The sequence below is a fragment of the Protobothrops mucrosquamatus genome, unplaced genomic scaffold (genome assembly GCF_001527695.2).
Source record: "Protobothrops mucrosquamatus isolate PMUCROS unplaced genomic scaffold, P.Mucros_1.0 scaffold_171, whole genome shotgun sequence".
In the NCBI taxonomy this organism is placed as follows: Eukaryota; Metazoa; Chordata; class Lepidosauria; order Squamata; family Viperidae; genus Protobothrops; species Protobothrops mucrosquamatus.
The window spans coordinates 150590-173820 of NW_015386247.1; the positions used below are offsets into that span (position 1 = coordinate 150590).

General features: G+C 38.6%; 1 protein-coding gene across 2 annotated transcripts in view; it reads left to right on the forward strand.

Annotated features, from left to right (window-relative positions):
• RAB7A (RAB7A, member RAS oncogene family) overlaps positions 1–22126 on the forward strand; it is a 24691-nt gene extending 2565 nt beyond the window's left edge. Inside the window, exons 2-7 of one of the 2 annotated variants that reach the window (XM_015822119.1) lie at positions 12345–12433; positions 15104–15230; positions 16894–17112; positions 17450–17578; positions 18050–18146; positions 21617–22126. In XM_015822119.1, the coding sequence (XP_015677605.1) occupies positions 12381–12433; positions 15104–15230; positions 16894–17112; positions 17450–17578; positions 18050–18145 (624 nt within the window). In that variant the 5' untranslated portion in view covers positions 12345–12380 and the 3' untranslated portion in view covers position 18146; positions 21617–22126. Of the gene's footprint in view, positions 1–12344; positions 12434–15103; positions 15231–16893; positions 17113–17449; positions 17579–18049; positions 19350–21616 lie in introns of those variants that run through there. The other variant, XM_015822111.1, reaches the window with a different exon arrangement.
• The last annotated feature ends 1105 nt before the right edge of the window (positions 22127–23231 follow it).

Genomic DNA, 23231 nt, shown 5'->3' on the forward strand with positions numbered 1-23231 from the left:
CCCCCCCCCCCCGCCCCTATTTTCACAATCCTAATCCACAGCTTGAGAACTGTTGGTTTATTGTACTGAAAATTGTAGGCAAATAATACAAACATATCCTTACATCCTAATATATAAAGCATAGTTTTTGCTTCAAGCAGCTGAAGTTTTGAGTAGTGGCGGATAGGAGACTTGCGTCTAATGCTATAGAACTGTTGTTAGCATGAGCAAATCCATAATAGCTTCTAGACCAATTAAAGGATCTTACGATACTATGCATATTTGCACTTGTATTTGGACTATAAATAAAGGCTAGCCTTTCAGCCTTCTATTTAAAATAGTGTATAATATATGTATTGGTAACTCCTTTGAAGTCTACTAGGTTTTACTTTCAAACTCACTTCCCAATTCATTTTAAAAGTTAAAGAGGCATATTAAAAGTGTTTAACTCACTAGCATAATTTTATGTTAAATACGTCTGTTCTTAGAAATTCTTACAAAACAAAAATAGTGGTTGGATGTTATGGTGCTTTTGGCCATCTCCCCCATAGCTTACAGCAGCGTCCTAGCATTACCAGTAAATTTATGGCGCTCTAATGGTTGGATAGTTCTAAAATGAGTTTTGTGTAATTGGTTGAAAAATGACCTTCATTTGTCAAATATGTACCCTATATTTTTGTACAAGAGCTCAGAGTATCATACAAAGCACATCCTCTTTTCTTTTTTTTTCTACAACAGCCCTATGAGATTGGCTGGTCCAAAATCATCCAGTAGTTTTCATGCCTAAGGATGGATTAGTATCTGGGTTTACCTGGTATCAATCAGATGGTTTAACTATTACATTTTTCTGCTCTGAGTTCACCTGCTCTGAAAAAAATAAATAAATTGAGTGTGATTACCAGGAACCAAAATCAGATTTTTCTCACACTGGATATTTATAAACTCATTTATAAACATTATAACTCATTGTTGTGAGTGATTTGAGGCAGTCTGACTCCTTGATGAGATTAGTTCAAGCTTTTTCTGACGGGGATACTGCTTATATATGAATATATTTTCATAGGTTTAAGAATTCTGTATAACAGATTATACAGGAGCACAATGATGGAGCAGCTCTTTTGCCTCAAAATATCCTAAATATAAAAAATACTGAGAATTGTTTCCAGTCAGTATCGACACCATTGAACCAAGAATCTGATTTGTTGTAAGGCAACATTCTGTGTTCCTGGATTACTCACTAAGAGATAGGTTTGTGTAATGGTTAAAGCACCATGCTAAAAACCAGGCGATCCATGAGTTCTAGTCCTCCTTTAGGTAACAAACCAGCTGGATAACTTTGGTCTTACCACTATCTTTCAGCTTTAGAAAGGAGGCAATGTCAAACCGCTTCTGAAATTTTGTTCAGAAAACTGCAGGGGATAGTCCAGGCATTGACCAGGAGCCCCCACTGACTTGAAGGCACCTGAAAACACTAATGTTAAAAGCATGCTTGGCTTGTATGGCACAACCAGAAGTGGTCAGAAGTGGGGTAATTTCTTTTAAATCGGAGGATAAATACCGAATTAAATTTCATTGCTACCCACCCATAAATGTTGAACTTGAAATGCTTATACTGGTATATTCTCTCTGGCAACATAATAACTAGGCATGGGAGACAGGTGATTACAGTATTCCTGAGGCAACCATGTAAATGAAGTAACAATTATAAACAAAGCTGTTACAGTAACGTGAAAAAATATTAAACTGTTTTTGTTTAGAAGTAGAGATATCAGTATTTGTTTACAGAATAATTACTTTTTTGTATTAACTAGTGTGTTTCATATCAACTAACAGTACAATCCATGCTGAGATCAATTTTAGTCCTTTTACCATTAATATAGAAGCAATATATTAATAGCGGAATAGGCAGATGACACTTTATTGGAATCCTAACTAAGTCCCATCTGCGATAACGAATGTCATAAATATGGAAATCATCAATATTCTTTAATTAAAAGATGCTATTGCTGAACTTTCATAAAAAGTGAATTATGACTAGTCCACAGTAATGTGCAAAGTTGGTAGTGACCTTGTCTATTGAGATGTTTTTCTTTCCCAAATGCTCACGTGCCCCCCACCCCCAATCTGCCTTCAGGTCAGACTTGGCAACTGCCTGGACACGTCCCTGCAGTTTTCTTGAGAGCATTTTCAGAAGTGATTTCCTAGGGCTGAGAATGAGTAATAGTCCAAAGTCACATAACTGGTTTCATACTTAAAACTCATGGTCTCACGATTTCTAGTCTGATAACCATTACACCAAATTGACTCTCTTTATTGATTTGTCATATTTTATGTTAGACAAATCCCTTATCCACATTAATTCTTCCACATTGCCATTTTAATTGCTCTCCTTTAAAAGTTATTTCTGTATCTTGTTCAGCTGCCAGCTAATAGCTAGAGAGACATATTACACCAAGTAATGCAATTTGTTTTGTTGTTTACTATGTTGTGTTTACAGAGCTGCTCTGTAAACTGATGTGTCAGATCCCCTATCGAATTTGGAGCAATATTGGAGTTACAACTTTCACAAATTTTAATGTGCATATATGGTGGAGAGTGAATAGTTCGCTAAATTTGAATACATAAAAACAAGTATGTATCTGTGTTGCACTTTCATAACTTAGCCTCTGCCAGCAGTACTAAAAACATTGGCTTTATTTATCAATCACATTTATATGACCACTTATCTCACATAAAGTTATTCTGGGTGGTGTACAGCAATTGAATAAAACAACAGATCAAAACAACTATTCTAAAATTTTTAGAAATCATTATTAAAATAAGGACCCAAATCCAAAGCCATCCAGTCTTGCCAGGGTTCAGCTGAAGACTGTTGTATCCCATTCAGATCCTATAACTTCAGATACACTTGTATACTTAGGCATTTTTAGCCTTCTCTTTTGAGGGAATTAATTTGGAAATCTTGCAGGATTCCAGTAAAGAAAGCCCTAGTTTATGCTTATATCATTTGCTTTTCAGGTTCTATTCTCGTTTTTCTAATCTAGGTCATTCCAGGTTTCAATAATCTCTGATATTTGATCATACTAGCTAAATGGAAATTGCAATTTATACTACATGGACGATTCAAGCTTAAGAAGCTGATGGTATTGTTTGGGAGATAATTGAATGCATTAAGTGCCAATTAATATATTCTTTTTACTTCACTCTGGAATACGATTCTATTTATGTTGACACCTTAAATAGCTGTGGTAGGCAGTGAGATATACAGAAGTGGATTTTAGACAAATAGAGGCAATAATGCTGGCATTCATGCCAATTATGTTTCAGTTTTCTTGGCTGCTCTTGATCACAGCTTTTGGTTCAGTTATAAAAGCGGAGTGGAAAATGAAGCTGCTGCCAGCATAGCTATTTGAGATGCATGGTGAAATTGCTTCAGCAGACAAATTGCATTCTGTCCATTCTCTAAGTATTAATATGTAATGAGTGTAAGCATCCCTTTAACAAAAGCATAGGCAATGTATAGAGAGCATAAATTCTTGCTAGTGTTCCTTAGAGCTGGAATATTTACTATTTGAGGACTTAAACATTGTGCAGACTGATGCTCAGCAGTGAAGATATCTAAAATATAGAAGTAATTTCTAGCTACTGTGAAAGGTGGAATCCAATGCTTTTGAAATGCGCCAGTCAGAAAAGGTTTTCACTTAGCTAACATTTCCCTGCTTTTCAGTTTAGCATTGCTGATGAGTTTTTCAAATGTTTAAACTCAGCAAAGAGAGAGCTGGTTCAGGGAGCTATACTAGATAAACTCACATTTGTGTACTGGAAGCTTAAGGTAGGCTTTATAACCAAATAGTGTACGGGTAGGTCTCAGCTTACAATCACAATTGGGATCAGAATTTCTGTTGCTAAGCAAGTTTGTTGTTAAGTGAGTCATATCCAATTTTACCTTTGTCGCCATGGTTGTTAAGTGAATCACATGGTTGTTAAGTGAATCTGGCTTCCCCCATTGATTTTGCTGTTGGAAGTCACCTGGGAAGGTCACCCCAGGACACTGCAGCCACCATAAATATATGATGGTTGCCAAGCGCCCAAATTTTGATCAGGTGACCATGGGGACACTGCTACAATCGTAAGCATGAGGATCAATTGTAAGTTACTTTTATCAGTGCCCTTGTAATTTCAAATGGTCACTAACAAATGGTTGTAAGTTGAGGACTACCTGTATTGAAATAGTATAGCTTTTCATATAGGTATTTCATAGACTTAATAGTTCTCAGTAGTTATCTAGCCTGGTATATCTTGCTGCAGCATATTTGCTTATCTGTTTTTTTTTTTTTTAATAACGATGAAAAGTTGATGCAGCAGCAGTGTTTAAAGCTGCCTGACAATGGTGATGTCACTGTTGCTGCTTAAGGGGTGTGTATTTTTGTAAGAGTATTTTGCCAACATCAAGAATATATAGCTAAGGATACAGCTGGTTTCCTTAGCATAGCCGTTAGTGGATACTGTCTAATGTAACATGTCTTTTTAAATCTATTAGTGTGCTTGCTCATTATTTATTGTTAGAAGACAAATAATTAAATCCTGGCAAGATTATTCTGTTAAATCCTCTGAAGTCTTCTGGAAAAATCACTTGAAGGAAAAGTTTTAAAATTACTAAATATTGTGAAATTTATGGGAGAATATATTTATAGCAGGAACAATGGCTCCACAACAAGTATGACTAATTCAGAACTGTATTTTTGTAACGTAGAACTAAGTAGAAATTACATAATACTGCCTATTAAGCAAGTGATGCATTTTTACCTAATTTAATGGTTGGGTTCATTTAACATATTAGACTAGGCTAAAGTAGAGTTGTTGGGTCTCTGGATTCACTGAATTATGGCAACAAAGCCATAAAAATACAAATTATAAGAATTAATAGTAAATCCAGTTACATTGGGGATAAGGAGCACTCTTGGATGCAAATCTGCTTTTTCCACAGGTATGCAATTCAAAATGATCACCTCAATCCCCGATTCTGGTTTCTCCTTATCAACAGCATCTCCATCTTCTTTGACTTAATTTCAGTTTGCTTTTCCTCATCCAGACCAAATTCAGATAAAAGTAGTGAGCTAGGTATCATTGATTTACTCTAAATCAATATTTCCAGTAATTTCTTATAGGTTTTGCACACTGTAAGGGAGAAATCTAAGGACATTAAAAATCAATGTAGATTCAAACATTTCCCCAGTACCATGGGCTGGGTGAGTATAAATAGAACAAAAATCAGAACCATTACAAAACAGTTCCTCTAAGATCTAATCCCATAGAAAGATACCATAGTTGATGATATTGAAAGCTACCTAGAGCAGTGATGGCGAACCTTTTAGAGACCGAGTGCCCCAAAACCACCCTGGCCCACCCCCACACCACCCGCAGGGCCACCCACTGCCTCCACGGTCCGCCACAGCAGATCGCCCAGGCGGCCCTGAAGCACCATGGTGGCCACGCCCTCTGCCTGCGCCCTGCAGCATCATCTGCGTGCAATGGGGCACAAGGGTGGAGTTTGTCCCTGCTACCCAGCTGCCATGTACTTGGCTGCAGTGCTCCGCGCGGGCCGCACCTGGGGGCGACTCTCCTCTGAGGGGGCTGCTGGTGAGGAGAGGGCCATGGGGGGAGGCAGGGGGCGACAGCATGCGTGCCCACAGAGAGGGCTCCGAGTGCCACCTCTGGCACTCGTGCCATAGGTTCGCCACCACTGGCCTACAGGATCATTATTAGAATATTAGATCATATTTTCCTAATGCTATGTCCTGGACACAAGTGGATCCCTGTCTCTTTAATTCCTCCTCACACTACTTTTGAGTTTTCCTTTATAGTTTTCCTTAGTTTTAAATACTAAGAATTAAGGGAAAACCAAATATGAGTCTAGTATGGAAAAAGTATTAGAAGATAGATTAATCCTCCAACAAAACTGAATCAAAAATGGATGTAAGGGAAGGGTATGTGAAAGCTAATTGGACCAGAGGGAAAAGAACTGTATGACGGAGAAGCATGGAGTTATGCTGAGAAGTATGAATAAGGACCGTGGTGGCGAACCTATGGCACGCATGCCAGAGGCGGCACTCAGAGCACTCTCTGTGGGCACACAGGCCATGCCCTGGAGATGGCAACTGTCCCTCTTCAACGAGCCACCTGCTAACTCGCCGAGGTCCCACATAGCCGGATGCATCCCAGCAACCATGCGCTCAGTGGCCTCTGTGTGCAGAGGTTGATGGTGTCAGGCAGCAGCCGCCCCTGCCACACCTTGCCTTGTGACAATGGCACCCCCGCCCTGCCTCGCCTTGCCTCACCCCGCAGGACGAGCCTCCTGCCCACCGCCTCACCTGGCAGACACCCTGGATCTCCCCCAACCCTGCCGGGCCCCCACAGGCGTCTCTCCCCACGAGCAACATCGAGGTGATCACGCCCACCTTGGCCACTCCCATCCAATCTGCCATAACCATCACAACCACGCCCACCCAGTGGACCACCCCCACCTGGCACCCAGCGATAAATAAGTGGGTTTTGGGTTGCAGTTTGGGCACTCGGTCTCTAAAAGGTTCGCCATCACTGAATAAGGATGTTTGGTAGAATGATAAAGTAGAAGAAACTGTGGATAAGAAGTATTGATGCAAAACTAAGGGTGAAAGCAATATATCTGTGTATAGAGAAAATGATAGTTGCAAACAGAAATAAGTCCTCCATCACTGATGGTTTTTAAGAAGAGATTGGGCAGCCATTTGTCTGAAATGGCATAGGGTCTCCTGTTTGAGCAGGGGTTGGACTAGAAGGCCTCCAAGATCCCTTCCAACTCTGTTACGCTATTAAACAGTTTAATTAGAGGAAGAAAGGACAATTGAAGTTAAAAGAAGCAGAGAAAATGGATATTGATTTTGATGTATATAGAAATTGTTTTGAAAATGGGTGAAGTAAGCTAAGGAGTGCCATGACTAAATTGACTGAAAAAAATAATGGCTTGGAATGAAACTGAAGTTTAAAAAAATGAGAGAAGTAGTATTTTGGAGATTTGTATGGCAATAATATGAGAGCCAGTTTGGTGTAGTGGTTAAAGGCATTAGGCTAGAAACCAGGAGACTGTGAGTTCTGCTCCTGCTTTAGGCATTAGCTCAGGGGTCCCCAGTCCGTGGACCAGTACCGGGCCGTGGCATGCCAGCAACCGGTCCGCACAAACAAGCAAAGCCCCATCCGCAGCATGCAGGCAGCACACACAACCACTCCCCCTCCGGTCCGTGGAAAAACCTCTCTCCCCGGAACCGGTCCCTGATGCCCAAAAGGTTGGGGACCTCTGCACTAGCTGACTGGCCTTGGGATAGTCACAGCCCTAGGAAGGAGGCAATGGCAAACCACTTCTGAAAAACCTTGCCAAGAAAACTGCAAGGACCTTGTTTAGGCAGTCTCCAAGATTCAGACACAGTTGAACAGAAGTAAACATGTTATGAATTGAAACAAAAGAAAGAAATGCTGTGAAAATGTTGAAAATGGTCATGATGCAGGTGTATATAGCGTAACTGGAGAAATGTTAAAATTGAGATGTGGCTTCTGAAGCAAGAAAAATTTGGGGAATGCAGTATGGTTTTATGCTGGATAAGTGTCTACAAACCAGATTGTGCCTCTTAAGCAGCTCATTAAGAGATGTATAACAAACTTATTATACATCTTATTATAGAATCCATATTGAGAAGATGTGGAATGAAGGATATAGATTGGAATTATGGATTTCCCCTCCCCCCCCCATGGTAATGGAATTAAAAGGTGGCTGCTGAATATAAGATTGGTATATAACAGAGGAGTAAATGTGTGAGAATAAATAGAATGTTTTAATGGTTCAGTACCGAATAGATAGTAAAAGAATATATTCCATTATTTAGGATATTTATGAATATATAAAATATTTGGAGATGCGAATGTTCTTTGTCAGTCATGCTCCATGTTTGGCTGAGAACTCAAATGACATGCTCGGAAAGTTAGATTACATGGCGTAACAAGTAGGGATCTCAAAATTAAGACTTGAGTTTTGCTTGATAGGAAAATGGAGTGCATGATTGCAAGTTATGTGGTAAATAGCCAAAAGTAGAAATGGGAAAATGAATGGAGCAATTTTAAGGTGTGCAAATGCTGGAGGAAAAGTAATGGATAGGATATAGTTTGAGAAAAATCAATGTTTGTTGAAGAAGTAAAGGTGGCTGCATGTAAGAGAGTGGATCGGTCTTCATTATATGGACGTTCCTGGACTGGAAGGCTCATTCACTGTTCATAGTTTTACACTAAGGATATCTTAAGCTTTCTGTGGAAAACTGTATAGAATGATTCCTACAAGTTCTTTATAGTCTGGGAACAATTGGAAATAACCATCTTGATCATTCGTGCCAAACATATTCCCAGGGAAATCTTATTTTAAATTACTGTAGGAAGCTTGTTAATGTCCTTACTGCTTGGTTTGAGGAAGGTACAGTTGGTATCATAATTCTCATCCAAGAAACCACTTTGTTCTGTCTTCATTCAGAACCCATAGAATAAAAAATTCTGCTTGGCGTCGTACTCTCTTCCAGAGGAACTAGCAAACTTTGAGTTTAAAATCACACCATTAAAAGTGAGGTCTTATGGAGAAAAGAAATTATGAAGTGCTTTCTCCATGAAGGAAGGAATGTGATTAAGCATTCTGAGCCCACACATGTTGTTGTAATCTGATTGTGCAGACTTGTGCTAAATACTGTTCCTATGGTTACCTGAGGGAATAAAGAGAAATACAGCAATAATGAAATAGAATTATCAGTAAAAGCTTGCCTCATATGGGCACATACTAAAATTCAATTCTTTACCTCAGTTATGTTTATCAAAATAGCAAATAGTTCATTATAGCCCCTACATTATCATCTGACTGGAATCTAAAGTCTTCCAAAAGTTTACTGTTGCACGCTAAGGCATTGGCAAAGTTATTTAATTGGGAAAATGAACTTACATATAGACTGGTATGCCTTAGAAGAAATAAGCCAACAATGGAGTTATACCTTAAAATAGCCACAGCAATCTTTTGCAACCTGAGCAAATTTGGAATATGTAACTCTTTAACTTGTGGTTCTCTGATTGAGTATTTTGAGGATTGAAACCTGCATATTGAAAGCTACCAGTTGGAAAATACTGATTTACAGTATCCTTTTTTTCTCAAAATAGTACAATGGTGTTGGCTTTGAGTAATTAGCCTCCTATGAAACACCATTTTTTGTGTCAGAAATAAACCGTAACTCCAAAAGGATATGGACCTGAAATACCAATTGTTAATGTTGTGACATTTCTCTATATTTGTAATAACTATGTACTGGCTCCTGGCATAGAGTGCTAATTTTTATAGATGTGTCAAATTTCATATTTTATATCATATTTTATATCAAATGTGCTGTTGGTAGTCCTCATTTTATCTTTAAATATATACTTCTTCATGACACTTTTATCAGTTAAATAAGTGTGTTAAAATTTATAGGAAAGTGCACACTCGATAGCATTACATAATATTTTATAGAACTAATGAAATGTTTAGGAGTAAAAAATGTTAGTAGTTCCCAACTGTCGACAGATTAGAAGAAAGAGATTTAGGAGATAATTTTCTGGCAAATGATCCCCTTGTTTACCAGTAAAGAGGAATATTTGTAGCTCAGGTTGAAATAAAAAGTCCTTGGTGCTCTCTGAGCTTGGTTTTTGTTTTTTTGCAGACGTTTTATTACCCAAACTAGGTATTATCATCAGTGCTAGTGATGATGATGCCTTGAAAATCATAATGACTAGCACTGCTGATGCTACCTACTTTGGGTAATGAAACATCTGCAAGAAAACAACCAAGTCCCTTTGTTGCTGAATAGTTTGCCACCAGAAATCTGCCCTTGAGACCCTTTTTGTCTTTGGGAAGCAATTTTAAAAAAGTTCTTCCAGAAGGCCTTTTTAATTAATGAAGATGATGTCATAAAGCTATTAATGTTGTCTGAAGATAATGTTAAATTTTAAAATTGTTTTTATAGTCCTTATACCAGTGGTGGCAAACCTATGGCACGCGTGCCAGAGGCGGCACTCAGAGCCCTCTCTGTGGGCACGCACGCCGTTGCCCCAGCCCCACCTCTCCCCATGGCCCCCTCCTCACCAGTAGCCCCCCTGGAGGAGAGTCACCCCCGAGTGCGGCCCGCGCAGAGCAGCACGGCCAAGTACATGGCAGCCGGGCAGCCGGGACAAGACTCCACCCTCACGCCCCGTCGTGTGCAGTTGATGCTGCGGGGTGTGGGCAGAGGGCGTGGCCACCATGGTGCCGGGGCGTGGAAGTGGGGTGTGGCCCTGGGGGGGGGGGGGGGCGGAGCAGGNACACGGAGGAGATGGATTGTTTAAGTTTAGAGTTTGGAGTTAGAGATATTAATATTTGTTTACTTGTAGTTGAATGTTAGCCTAGGTTTGGTTTGGGAAGTCCGGGGGGTGGGGGGATGGGATAAATCATTGTGTAATACTTGTGATGTATTTTTTCTTTTATGATAAAAACAATAAAATTCTATATTGGAAAAAAAAAAAATTGCAAAGATTTTTTTTACTGTCCGTATGTATAAATGCTTTCTGCACCAAGCTTAAGCCTTGTAGGTGTGCTGTGTTGTTATTAATTTTGCTTTGTTTATAGTAGCACTTAACCATGTAAGTGTTAATATTTGCAGTTGTGCTCTGCTGGTACTGAGTAGCTCCATTGGCATTTGGAAAGCAATGCTGTCATGAACAAGAAGTCGGCATGAGAGTTGTGGCTTTCAAAGGTTTATTCATAATTCAAAGGAAAATTATTTCAATCAAGAAAATATTAACACATTGAATCCCCACCACTGGAGATAATATGGAGGAAATGAATCCCATGCTAGGTGGTCTTAAAAAATAAGGGCTAGTTTATTGAGCATAGCTAAAATTGATTTTTTTAAATAACTGCTTGATTAGGTTAAAGTTTGCTCCAAATCCCAAAGAGAAAATTAGAATTAAAAGCAGTACAGTAAAACCATGATTTACTCAGTGCAACAGATTTTCTTAGAAAGGACTAAATGTCATTGCAATTTTATTTCATTTATTATTTATATTTCACGTTTCTAGAGCGCCCGCATCCCTCACCGAAGGAATATTTGAGTACTGCATTTATCATTTGTGTAACGATGTCATATGACCATCATGCAAATAATGTAATTTGGTTTGCTATGATCAAGTGCTCTTTGATTTACTAGTATTTGGGAAATCGTGGAACTCTGCACCCTCTGTTAAAATTTCACTCTATGATTTCGCAGTTATTTGTTGTAGTTTCTTACTGAAAAATACATGATTCAACTTAGTCTTGCTATCATTTTTTAAAACTAGCTGCAACCTTTATATTTGGGCACTTCCTTTTTTTGGGCACGCAATAATTCCTGCAGCATTATATCTATGTTAAGAAGCTTGCAATCCATAATGGCATTTTCTTTAGTGTTCAACATTTGTGAATTTTACACAGCAGAATATAGGTACTAACAGGTGTTCACAACTTACAAGCCTAATAAATATTCATAGTCTTGCTGGACATTTTAAATGAAGCTACTATTCTATACTTTGTTGGAATTTCAGTTTGCAGTAGATTGCATAATTATACTTAAGACAGTTGCAGAGCAGACGTTTCATGTAACCTCACAGGGGCTATGCCTAATGTACAGTTTTGCTGTGCATTCTGTTTTCCACTCTTTCTCCAATATTGGAATTAAGTTCGTGTGTGTGTGTGTGTGTGTGTGTGTGTGTGTGTGTGTGTGTGTGTGTGAGAGAGAGAGAGAGAGAGAGAGAGAGCGCTGTAGTAAGCATTTCTTAACAAAAATAAGAATTGTGGACTTTTCTCCCAAGTTGAATCTCTGGTAGGACTAACATTTGTTCACAGAGGAATTTCTGAGACTTAACCTGAAACTTAAATATTTTTTCATAAACAACTTTAAGAACATAACGTAGGTTATTTTTTCTGCTTTAAGCCAAAAAAAGAAAAAAAATGGAATGTTTTTAAGACTGATAGCATTCAGCATTAGTAAAGTTTCTGGGGAATCTTTTCTTCCTGCTTTTATACTTTCTGGGGCACTTAAGTTGAATAGCTAAGCATTCTCTATATTTGATCAGTAGCCAAGCAGAGGCTTTTTTTGCAATGAAGTGATTCCATCCTTACATCTGTTTCGAGAAAGCAATATCTAGTACCTAATTTGCAAGGATATGAAATATTAATATGTTATCTGTATTTTGACTTGTCTGTAAAAGCAAATGAATGGCAGAGTAAGACTTTTATATTGTAATTTCTTTTTGTCTAGTAAGTGCACTTGAATATTCATCTGAATTCTGTAATAATGACTTCTAGAAAGAAAGTATTACTCAAAGTCATCATTCTTGGAGATTCAGGGTAAGTACTAGCATAATATTATTTTGCCTTAAAAACGGTCAGTAAAGAGAATTACATTGCACTAAGGCATACAGAATACCCAATATAACATAGAAGTGTAAAAAATTTGCTGCAATTGAAATGAAATGAACAATGAAAAACCTCTCAGCTTACCAAGGTTTTCAAAAAAGAAGAGCAAAACAACTGAACATAGCCCAAGAATCATGTAAATATCTAGCTTTAAAATGTATACTATGCTATAACTCCTTATCATACAAAGTAGTATGATAAGGTAACAAACCATTACCAAGCAGGGGTTGCAGTACTGAATAAATTGTTAAAGCAGCCACTGTAATAAGGCACAATAGTTTTATCAAATGACGATATATGTGGTCTTTGACTTACAGCCACAATTGAGACCAGAACTTCTGTTGCTCAGTGAGGTGGTTAAGTGAGTCATGCCTGATTTTTAATAATAATAATAATAATAATAATAATAATAATAATAATAGTAATAGTAATGGTAAAGTTGGAAGGGACCTTGGAGGTCATCTAGTCCAACCCCCTGCTCAGGCCGGAAACCCTATACCATTTCGGACAAATGGCTGTCCAGTTTCTTCTTAAAAACTTCCAGTGTTGGAGCATTCACAGCTTCTGGAGGCAGGTTGTTCCACTGGTTGATTGTTCTAACTATCAGGAATTTACAATCTTTTTTTTTTTGCCATGGTTGTTAAGTAAATCACCCCAGTTATTAAGTGAATCATATGGTCATTAAATGAATCCAGCTTTCCTCACTGACTTTGTTTGTTAGAAGCCAGCTGGGGAAGTCAGAAATGGAGATTGCATGACCCCCAGAATGCTGCAACAACCCTAAATACATGCCAATTGCCAAGCACTCAGATTTTGATCACATGACTGTAGGGATGCTAAGATGGTCCTAAGTGCGAGGACCAATTGTCACTTTTTTTTCAATGCCATTGTAACATTGAGTGGTTGCTAAATAAGGTCCATTGCTGAAGCCCACCAAGGAATTTCCCCTCTCTGCATGGAAGTGACAGGAACAGACCTCAAATCCTCCATCTCCTCTGCTTGCAGTCTTCCCTGCAGATTTCTCTATTGACTTCTGAGGAAGCCAGCAGAGAAGATTGCAAATGCCAATCACATGACTGTGGTTCACTTGGCAATCTGCCATAAATGCGAGCTGATTGGCAAGCACCCGAAATGTGGTCACATATTCACAATGGGATGGCAATCACAAGGGGATGACATAGTGCAGGGATAGGCAACCTCGGCTCTTTTATGACCCATGGACTTCAACTCCCAGAATTCCTGAGTCAGCATAGCTTATTCAGGAATTCTGGGAGTTGAAGTCCATGAGTCATAAAAGAGCCGAGGTTGCCTATCCCTGACATAGTGTGACTCTTTATGACAACCATAAGTGCTTGACAGACTATTATTAAACACTATTTCCATGTCCACCATAACTTTGTAATGGTCGGTTGTAAGTTAGGGACTACCTGTATGTGGCAAAGTGCTATGTTTCAGTTACAGGAAATCTGTAACTGAAGACAAAGCTTTTTAATCCTTTGATTCCTTCTCTTTAATGTTAAATCCTGCAAGCAACAGATGTAGCTGCAGAATTCAAGTAATAGAATTCATAATTCTGTTCCTCTGAATAGGCTGAGTTTATAATTCCCTTTGACCAATGTGGGTGACTGTATTAATACAACACATCTGAAAGATCATAGACTAACCTTGATTCATAAATCAGTTTTAAATGATTGATTGATTAAAGTTAATATTTAACATGTTATGACCAGTTACTTATATTGTATTCTAGAAATGGTAAATAGCAACATGCTGACATAATGAACACTTAAAAGCATTCTTCCAATCTGTATATTTTAAAATGTTGATGTAGATTACTGGATACTTGGAGCAGAGATTTTTGCAGTTTTTCTGCAGTTGCAGGATAATGTATTCCTGACCCTAGTTCAATATGTAATTTCCAAATGAATCAGTTGCAGGCTTACTGTCAGTTGACTTGAACTCAAAACAAAAATATAAGTAAACCGATTGTATTAATTGTAGAAATTAAGATACAGTAGAGTACTCGAGTTATGACAGTAATGGAGTGTGCCATTTTTATGGCATTTTTGCAGCATCAGTTAAGCAAGCCCATTGTTCACTGTAGCACTGTTTTGCAGAAACCTGGAAATAAGTGCCAGTTTTCAACAAGACCATGATGAAACATGGCCCTGTGGTTGTGGGATGCTGCAGGTGGCCACAAGTGCAGCCCTGATGCCAAGTGCCCAAAGTACATTCATATGACCAGGGGAGGAGGTGGGGGCAAATGTTGGAACTTTGGATCTGGGTCACAGGTCCCCTTTTTCAGTAGGTTGTAACTTTGAATGGTTGCTAAGCAGGCAGTTGTAAGTCAAGGGTGTCAAACTCGCAATGTCACGTGACGTGTTGCGACATATCACGATTTTTTCCCATTGCCGGCAATGGGGTGGGCACGGTTTTGGCATGACGCATCCGGCCCGTGGGCTGGCAGTTTGACACCCCTGCTATATATCAAAAAAACAAAAGGAGATGCATGCAAACTAGCATTTTATCTGCCCAAGATTATAAACTTGGATTGAACATATTATTGAGCTTGTGTTATTGAATTCTCTTCTGTTTGCATAGGGTGGGAAAGACATCTCTTATGAATCAGTATGTTAACAAGAAATTCAGTAACCAATACAAAGCTACAATAGGAGCAGACTTCCTGACCAAGGAGGTGATGGTGGATGACAGATTAGTCACAATGCAGGTAAGAATGTGCTTTTAGCATTTTTTTTATAGAAGACCCCATTTCTATTTTGCATTAATTTATGTATGCCAACTCTACTTACATTACCCTAAAATGTTATATAGGACATTTCTTACATTTTTTTCAGATTTTGCAGGAGTGTGCAAGCTCAGCTGTGATTTAAAAATCTAACAAGGTAGTGGGGTCTTCAGAAACTCAAACTTCATAAATTTGAAATTAGGACAAAAATATGGCTTTGCTTATTACTGTGGGACATCCCCTCCCCACCCAAATGATCTGAGAGAGACAATATTTTCCCAGTATACACATCTGAGAGAAATCAGAGGGGTCAGCACCCAGGAATGACTTTCTCAATGGTTACCTCCTACTGTTCCAGCTTACCCCTGAGGTCCAGCCTTGCCTTTTGCCTTCAGCTCTTGATCTCTGTTGCCCAAAATGGACTTGCTCCCCACTACTCAGTTAAAGCATTTACCCTAAAATCACCCTTGCTCTTGTGGTTTATTCTTTCAAAAGACATAATCATTGATGAATTCATTATTTACAACGTTGATGCAAAGGAGTCTAGTTGATTATTTCAATTTCAAGTCTGTCTGACTTCATAGTAACTCTGGGTAGCTTACAGATAAAAATTAAAATATGTCAAAGGGGGAAGAGAAAGACAGCAGCCAATAATCAACCAAAGGGGCAACCCCCATCATAGCTCGGGGGGGCTAGAAGAACAGCTGGATCTTAAGCATTTATTTACTTACTTACTTACTTACTTACTTACTTACTTACTTACTTACTTACTTACTTACTTACTTACTTACTTAGATTTGTTAGGACTACCAAACTCCAGACATTGCAGAAAGTCAGAAGGGTGGGAGTAGTCCAGATCTCCAGGGGAATGTAATTCCTCTGGGAAGGCATGTTTCCTGGGTCCTGTAACATGTCGCTGCTTAATTGACAATGACCCAGCCAGAGAGTTGGTCCTCAAGTAACCAGGCTTTATGTAGGGCTTTATAGGTGATAACCAATACCTTGAATTCAACCTTAGCGGAGCTTCTGACTCTCAAAAGTTTTTATTTGGTTTCTCTTTCTGTAGGTTAGCCAGACCTGTGGCGGGTTGAGGTTTCCCCTTTGGTTTTCCCCTGGTTCCCCAAAGGGCTGGTGGGGAAGGGGGAAAACTAGTTTGTAACAAAGGAGTGGTGGGAGCAGCAGCAAGGAGACCCTAATTTTCCAAGTGCTGTTCATCCCAAGGGAGGAGATAAGTTATCTCAGAACCAAAGTGCTCAAAAGAAGGTCTGGGTTGACTTTGGCATTCCTTATTTGTGGCAATGAAGAAATTGGGCTGATATGATTAAAACGTTACTCACACTAGTTCTATAAGTAAGAGAGAGGAGTAGATCTGAAGCCAACTGCCTTTGCCCACCCCCTGCATTTGTAGAGGGAAGCTGACAGCCTCTTTGATACAGGGCCTCTTCGTGTGACTGTGAATCCAATTTATTCCTCAGAGTTCTTAGGTATGCAGAAAATGTTTCAAAGACAAGAAGCAAAGTACACAGGGTCCCTATCTGTATGAGGAAAGGAGCAGAGCTATTCCCACATTTGAAAGCATCAGATTCTCTTTTGATTTGAACAGACAATCTGCTACTAAGCTACTGTGTTCTTCTCTTCTCTGCAGATATGGGATACAGCCGGGCAAGAGCGGTTTCAGTCTTTGGGAGTTGCCTTCTACAGGGGAGCAGACTGCTGTGTGCTGGTTTTTGATGTAACAGCTCCCAACACATTTAAAACTCTTGATAGTTGGCGAGACGAATTTCTCATTCAAGCCAGTCCACGAGATCCTGAGAACTTTCCTTTTGTTGTGCTGGGGAACAAGATTGACTTAGAAAATAGACAAGTAAGTGGGATGCTATTTTGAACTAGAATCAGTTCTAGTTTTTGCCCCTGCCCATGAGGATGGATTGCGGAATTAAAACAAGATTTTCAGACTGGGTTTTTTTCAAAATGTTATACCAAAGTGCATGAATAAAATGTCTGCTTTTGAGGATGTAAATAGAATAACATCACTCTGGAAAGAAGCTTTGGGTGTACAAAGCTTTCCCAGCACTCATGAGCACTCTCTACAGCTTAGGAAATAATGTGAAGTTCTTTGCTATTGGTAATAAACAAAGGGTTGCTGGTTAATAGGAATGTATGAACTTAACTGAATTAAAATAACCTTCCTGTGTTGCCAGGTTACCACAAAAAGAGCACAGGCCTGGTGCTACAGCAAAAACAATATTCCTTACTTTGAAACCAGTGCGAAGGAGGCCATTAATGTGGAACAAGCTTTCCAAACAATTGCACGAAATGCACTTAAACAGGTGAGCCCTGCTTAGTGCCTTCTATTGGCAATCAATTCACATTCCCCTTATAAGATCAGACTTACTGATGACTGGCTATAGACAATAACAGCCATTGTTGTGTCTTTTATATATTAGCAGTCCTCCGGTTTACTTTTCTAAATAAGCAGATGGTTTGCAATATTTTTAACATCCTGTTTGAAAAACCTTCTGGGGGGGGGGTCTTTGGTGTCATTAGGATTGATTTGTTTAAAAAATAATAATAATAATAATAGCCCTATGAGCTGCCTCCAGTACTCATTTAGTGCTGTTCATGGCAGGAAAAGGCTTGGGGGTTTCTTTTTTAAGGACAGTTCGGAGGCAATGTCCATAAGTGTTCCTTGGAAATTGAGACTAAGCTTGCACGCCTCCTATTCCCAAAGCCAGAGCTGATCAACTTGAGCAAAGTAATTTTGAACTGTAGTTGGTGACCTCTGTCCTCTTTCCTGGTAGGAAACTGAAGTGGAGCTTTACAATGAATTTCCGGAACCGATCAAGCTAGACAAGAACGACCGGGCAAAGGCTTCTGCGGAGAGCTGTAGCTGCTGAGGTGGGGCTGGAGGGATTAAGCACAGTCCTTCACAAACCGAGATATCACACTTAGGCCTTCAACCATAAATGGCCCTTTCTCCTGTCCTGGGGGAAATAAAGATACCATTTTCAGCGGCCAAAATTGCCCCCTGACCGTGAACAACTTGTAAACCCATTCATTCCTCCACACAACTTCATCGGTATCCTTTTCATCCCATTACATTTTTATGGTAGCAGGCCTTTCTCCTCTAGTTAAAAAGGAACCTCTTACACGTTTGGAACTTAAGCTACATCCAGATGTCCCTTGGAAAGAAACTGTGTACAGATACTCTGTAACAATTTCCCTTTAATTGTTTTGTGTTTCCCCTGTGAAGGCGGCAACTGGAAAGGCTGGTTACTCATAGTTCACTGCAAGCTCAGCACTCAGTCCCACTAGGTTGAGTTTTGTATGTATCTGTTAATGCTTGTTACTTTTAACTAATCAGATCTTTTTACGGTATCCACATATTATGTAATGGCTTCTTTAGGAAAAAGAAATCTTATAGTACATGTTAATATATGCAACCAATTAAATGTATAAATTAGTGTAAAATTCTTGAATTACATGTTTAAGTACCGAAACACAAGCTGTTTATGAAATGAACAGGACACTTGTGAAATGCAGCGTGCTAGCAGCACAAGTCCAAATAGAGACAGTATTCTGTACAGTAGAAGCAAGAATTATGTAAACATTTTTATTGATTTAAGAGCCAAAAAGCTTCATCTCCTTGAAAAATACTATCTGGCTTATTTGTAGTGAAAAATTTTCAAATGCATGATTTTGCGTGCCGGACTATTGGACTTCAGAAATTAAATACAGTTTTCAAAATGATTGCTTTGTTTCCTTTTAACCCTTTCACAGTTACTCTACAAAGGTAAAGAGGAATCTAACATGAAACATCCGACTCTTGTAGATACAGCTCCATCTGGGTAGTGACAGTCACTCTTAATGGCCAAGTGTCCTTTCCTCTTCTTCCTCTTCCTTCTCTTACCGTCAGTTGTCTGGATTTCCTCTAATGACACTCTGGCCATTTTGTTCTGCCCTCTACTTATCCTTGCATTTGTAGTTTTCTTGAATGGAGCATTTTTCTATGTTCTCCCTCCCAACTTGAGGTCTCCACTCTAGTATGTAGCCAGAACTCTTCTGTAAAGAACACACCAATAAACTTAACCAGAACAAAAATTCTTGCTCCCTGTTTCCATGTTTCTCCTTGTGGAAGCTAGCGCTTCAGAACCAATTTTATGTTTTTATCCTGTGTTCACATTATTTGATAGTGGCCTGCCATAAAAAAGCTGCTAAGTATAAGTTTTCTACTCAGGATTTTGAGAAAGAACTTATGTGATAAAGGGAAAAACTATATGACAGAAATGTATACAGACTATATTCTCTATTGAGTTATATTAAATTATATCAGTCAACCTGTCAGAGAACGTCATTGACTCAGACTTACCTCATATGTGCTCCCAGATTTACTCCAGATGTTGATAGGTTCTGGAGAACAAATATGCAAAAGATGGGGGAAAAGGCCAATTCATAAAGTAATAGTGAAAATCTGTTCCTAACATCGGGTGTAACAAGGATTTTTTTAACAGTTTCAGGGATATCTAGAGAGATTGGAAGCCACCTTTCTAATAGTACAGTTTGGTTGTTGTATGTCACTGAAGCAGAATTGGACATCATACGTGCCATTTACCCCGATCTTCAGATTTTGAAACTATTTCCAACTATTTTGGGGATTTCCAGTTTCCCTAAAAATCTCCTACTGAGGAAGCCACAATTCTCTAGAGCAGGTCGTCATAAGAGTGTACATGAGCTAAAGAAAAATGGCCTCTGAAGAAGCAATTCCAATAGTACAATACCAGTAGATTACACCATATGTTTTTAATATGGATATCATTTGACTTCACTTTACAAGACAGAGCTGACTTGATTGATAGGAAATATTTCAGATGACCCATAAGATAACATCCGAAGATCCTAATTGTAATTCTAAAAATGGTGAGGTGGCTAACAGAAAAACAGTTCTTAAAGGAATTAGGTTAAAGAAATGTTGCTTATAGAGTATAATTTCAAATTAATAAAGAGACCAAAATAAAAAGTACTGGTTTCTCAGATCTTTGTCTGGAATCCTGTTTTGTCCTTAGGTAGTAGTAGCTTCTGCTTTGTGGCAGTGAAAAGCTTGGTGCTCTAGAAAGCAAAAGTACTGAATAAATGTTATTGGACACACTACATTTCCTTTTATTAAATGGGAATGGCAGATTATTTGCTTTATCAGCCTCTTTAATTTGGTGAATATGCAGTGTTGATGCTTACTCTGAAACTCAGAATAATTCATTGAATTAAATGAACAAAGCCAGCTTGAGCACTAGATAGATGTTCCTTGCTTAAACATAATCAACCTTTTTGTGCCAGTTAAATTGTAAAGTGATCGAATTCATATCTTCCATGAAGAATCTTTAATTATCTTGTCAAATAAGCTGCAGTTATTAAGCAATTCTGATAAACCAAAATAGAATAAATCATGAATATTGCTTAATGTAGTATGGCATTCCTGTCAGTATCTCATTAGGCCATGATTGTGTTGTCCTGAAAATGGCTTAGAGCAGGGGTAGGCAACCGTGGCTCTTTTATGACTCGTGGACTTCAACTCCCAAAATTCTGGGACTTGAAATCCACGAGTCATAAAAGAGCCAAGATTGCCTACCCCTGGCTTAGAGGGATGGATGGCAGTTGGTTTGTGCAGGAGTCACTTTCTGGAATATTGCTTACTCCCACTTTGCCAAACTCCCCTCCTAGTACCTAATAAGATAGAAATGGTGATAATGATGAAGCGGGCATTGGCCCTTCAAGTGCCTTTGCTTCTCTTGTTCTACTATCTCTTCTTCTAGAATGAGAGGAGCAAAAACACGTGCCTGGGTTTCACTTTAATGGCATAATATTAAAAAGCTTTAGTCTTGCCACTTGATTGAAAGTAAAAGTTATATTAACGGGTTTGTAATTGTTTTATTTTTTGCCATTCATATTTATTTTATGTAATTCTGTTCCAAAAAAAGGTGGTGTTACGGGATGTTGGAAATCCTACTTTCCTTTTCCCAGTTAACTAGAAGTTTAGATTAAAATGTCTAAAAGTTCTCGACATTATGTATGCCAACTTGTGATGATATGGGTAGCTAATTAAGAATTTGACACGTATTACAAATGGTCTTGGCATGTTTTCTGCATGTTAAGCTGAGCTAAACTGAAGTGTATGAAATCTAGAGGGAAAGTGCTTTAGTTTGTGTTGTTCTTCCCAAAATATTAACTTCCATTTGTCTTAACGTATGATTCTTCCTATGCCAAATCATAGGAATATAGCTATAGTTTTGCTCAGTTCAGATAGTATTTTATGAAATGTTACACTTAATCTGCTGCTGTTGCTCATAGGTTCTGATGGGAGCATGTTTTCCTAGGTACATGATCAACCATCATTGTGAAGACTGGATCTTCTGCATGGATTTAAATGCACTCAATATCTGGGCCCTGGTTTCCTGATGACAAATACTCATGTGATTTCCACATGCATCATTTGCTGCTAAACACGTTTTAATCAGAAACTGGTTCATGAGGAAGAGCATTTGGTACATAGAGTTTTATCTTATGAAAAGCTTTTTATCCACAATTTATAAATGTCAGACAAGATTCATATTTGGAAAGAAAACGTGCAGAACTGTAATTTTCTATGCCAAGCTTTTTAGGAGGTACAGAAGGATGACGACCCACATTAGTGTTCCCAACTCGGAGAATAAAAAGGACGAGGAGAAGTATTGTTGAGATATTTTTATTCCTTAGCATGGTTTTCACGTAGGACAGGACTAGGCCACCTTTTTTTCACTGCAAGCCGAAGCATTTTGTTGGCTCCAAAGGCTGCAATATAATGAGGATTTTTCAGGTTTAAGAGAAGGGAAACTTAATTTTTCCTTTTTCAAAAACTATTAAGGTTTTTTTTTAATATAATCTACTACACTTTGGAATGTTCCCTGATTTCAATTGTTGTGAAAAAACATAGTTGCACATCAGAAGCATGGTCAGAGAAGAGTTCAGCATGGGTTACCAAATCTAACACAATCTATCTTTAAACTAGATAACCCCTAAAGAGAGATATGGTAATTCAAAACTTTTGATTAACATTGTTTCTTTTTAGAGCTGTATTTAAATTATAGGCAACCGGGACAAATATATCTTAAACATCAACTTGTTTGGCTTTTTCTTTTCATTGGCAATTGTTTGGTTCACCTTCTTAACAATCTGTCATTCTAGGAGGCCACTGAAATTCCAGAGTAGAATATGATATCAGTGTAAAATTATCCTTCATCTATGGGTATGAGTATATGTATATAAATTTCACATTAGGGCAGGTGAAACACTGATACTATAACACCAGTAACAACTCTCATGTCTTCTTCAGCACAGAGCATTTGTGTCTTTGATGGAGAATTTAATAAATGAAGAGTTTAAAATATGTGAAGAGTTTAAAATATGATTGTTGAATTCCCAAACAATATAAATACTGGGTGAGGGGGAGAGAGTGAATGAGCAGATGCTTTAGAGCAGGTATGTCAAACTCGTGACGTCATGCGATGTATCGCAACTTTTTCCCCATTGCCGGCAATGGGGTGGGTGCGGTTTCGGCGTGATGCATCCGACTGGCGGGCCGGCAGTTTGACATGCCTGCTTTAGAGAAATGAACCAGGATTCAACAAGATCTTCACAACTTGTTCAGAAATCAGTTTGAATTTCAAATGGGAAACATGCAAAAGTCTTACATTTGATTGGAAAAAAGTTAAAAGCATGAATATAGACTGGAAGAGGGCCACAATACATACAAAAAGATTTCAGACCCTTGGTCTCAAGGGGAACATGAATCAGCAATTTATGAAGATGTGAAAAACACAAATACTATCCTATGTTGTTTCAACAGGGAGATAGCGTCACGATCAACAGAACTCATTCTGTTTTGATCAGATTGCTTTCAAATGTTGCGTGCAGTTTTGAGCACTGCATATTAGGAAGGATGTTTATCCCTTC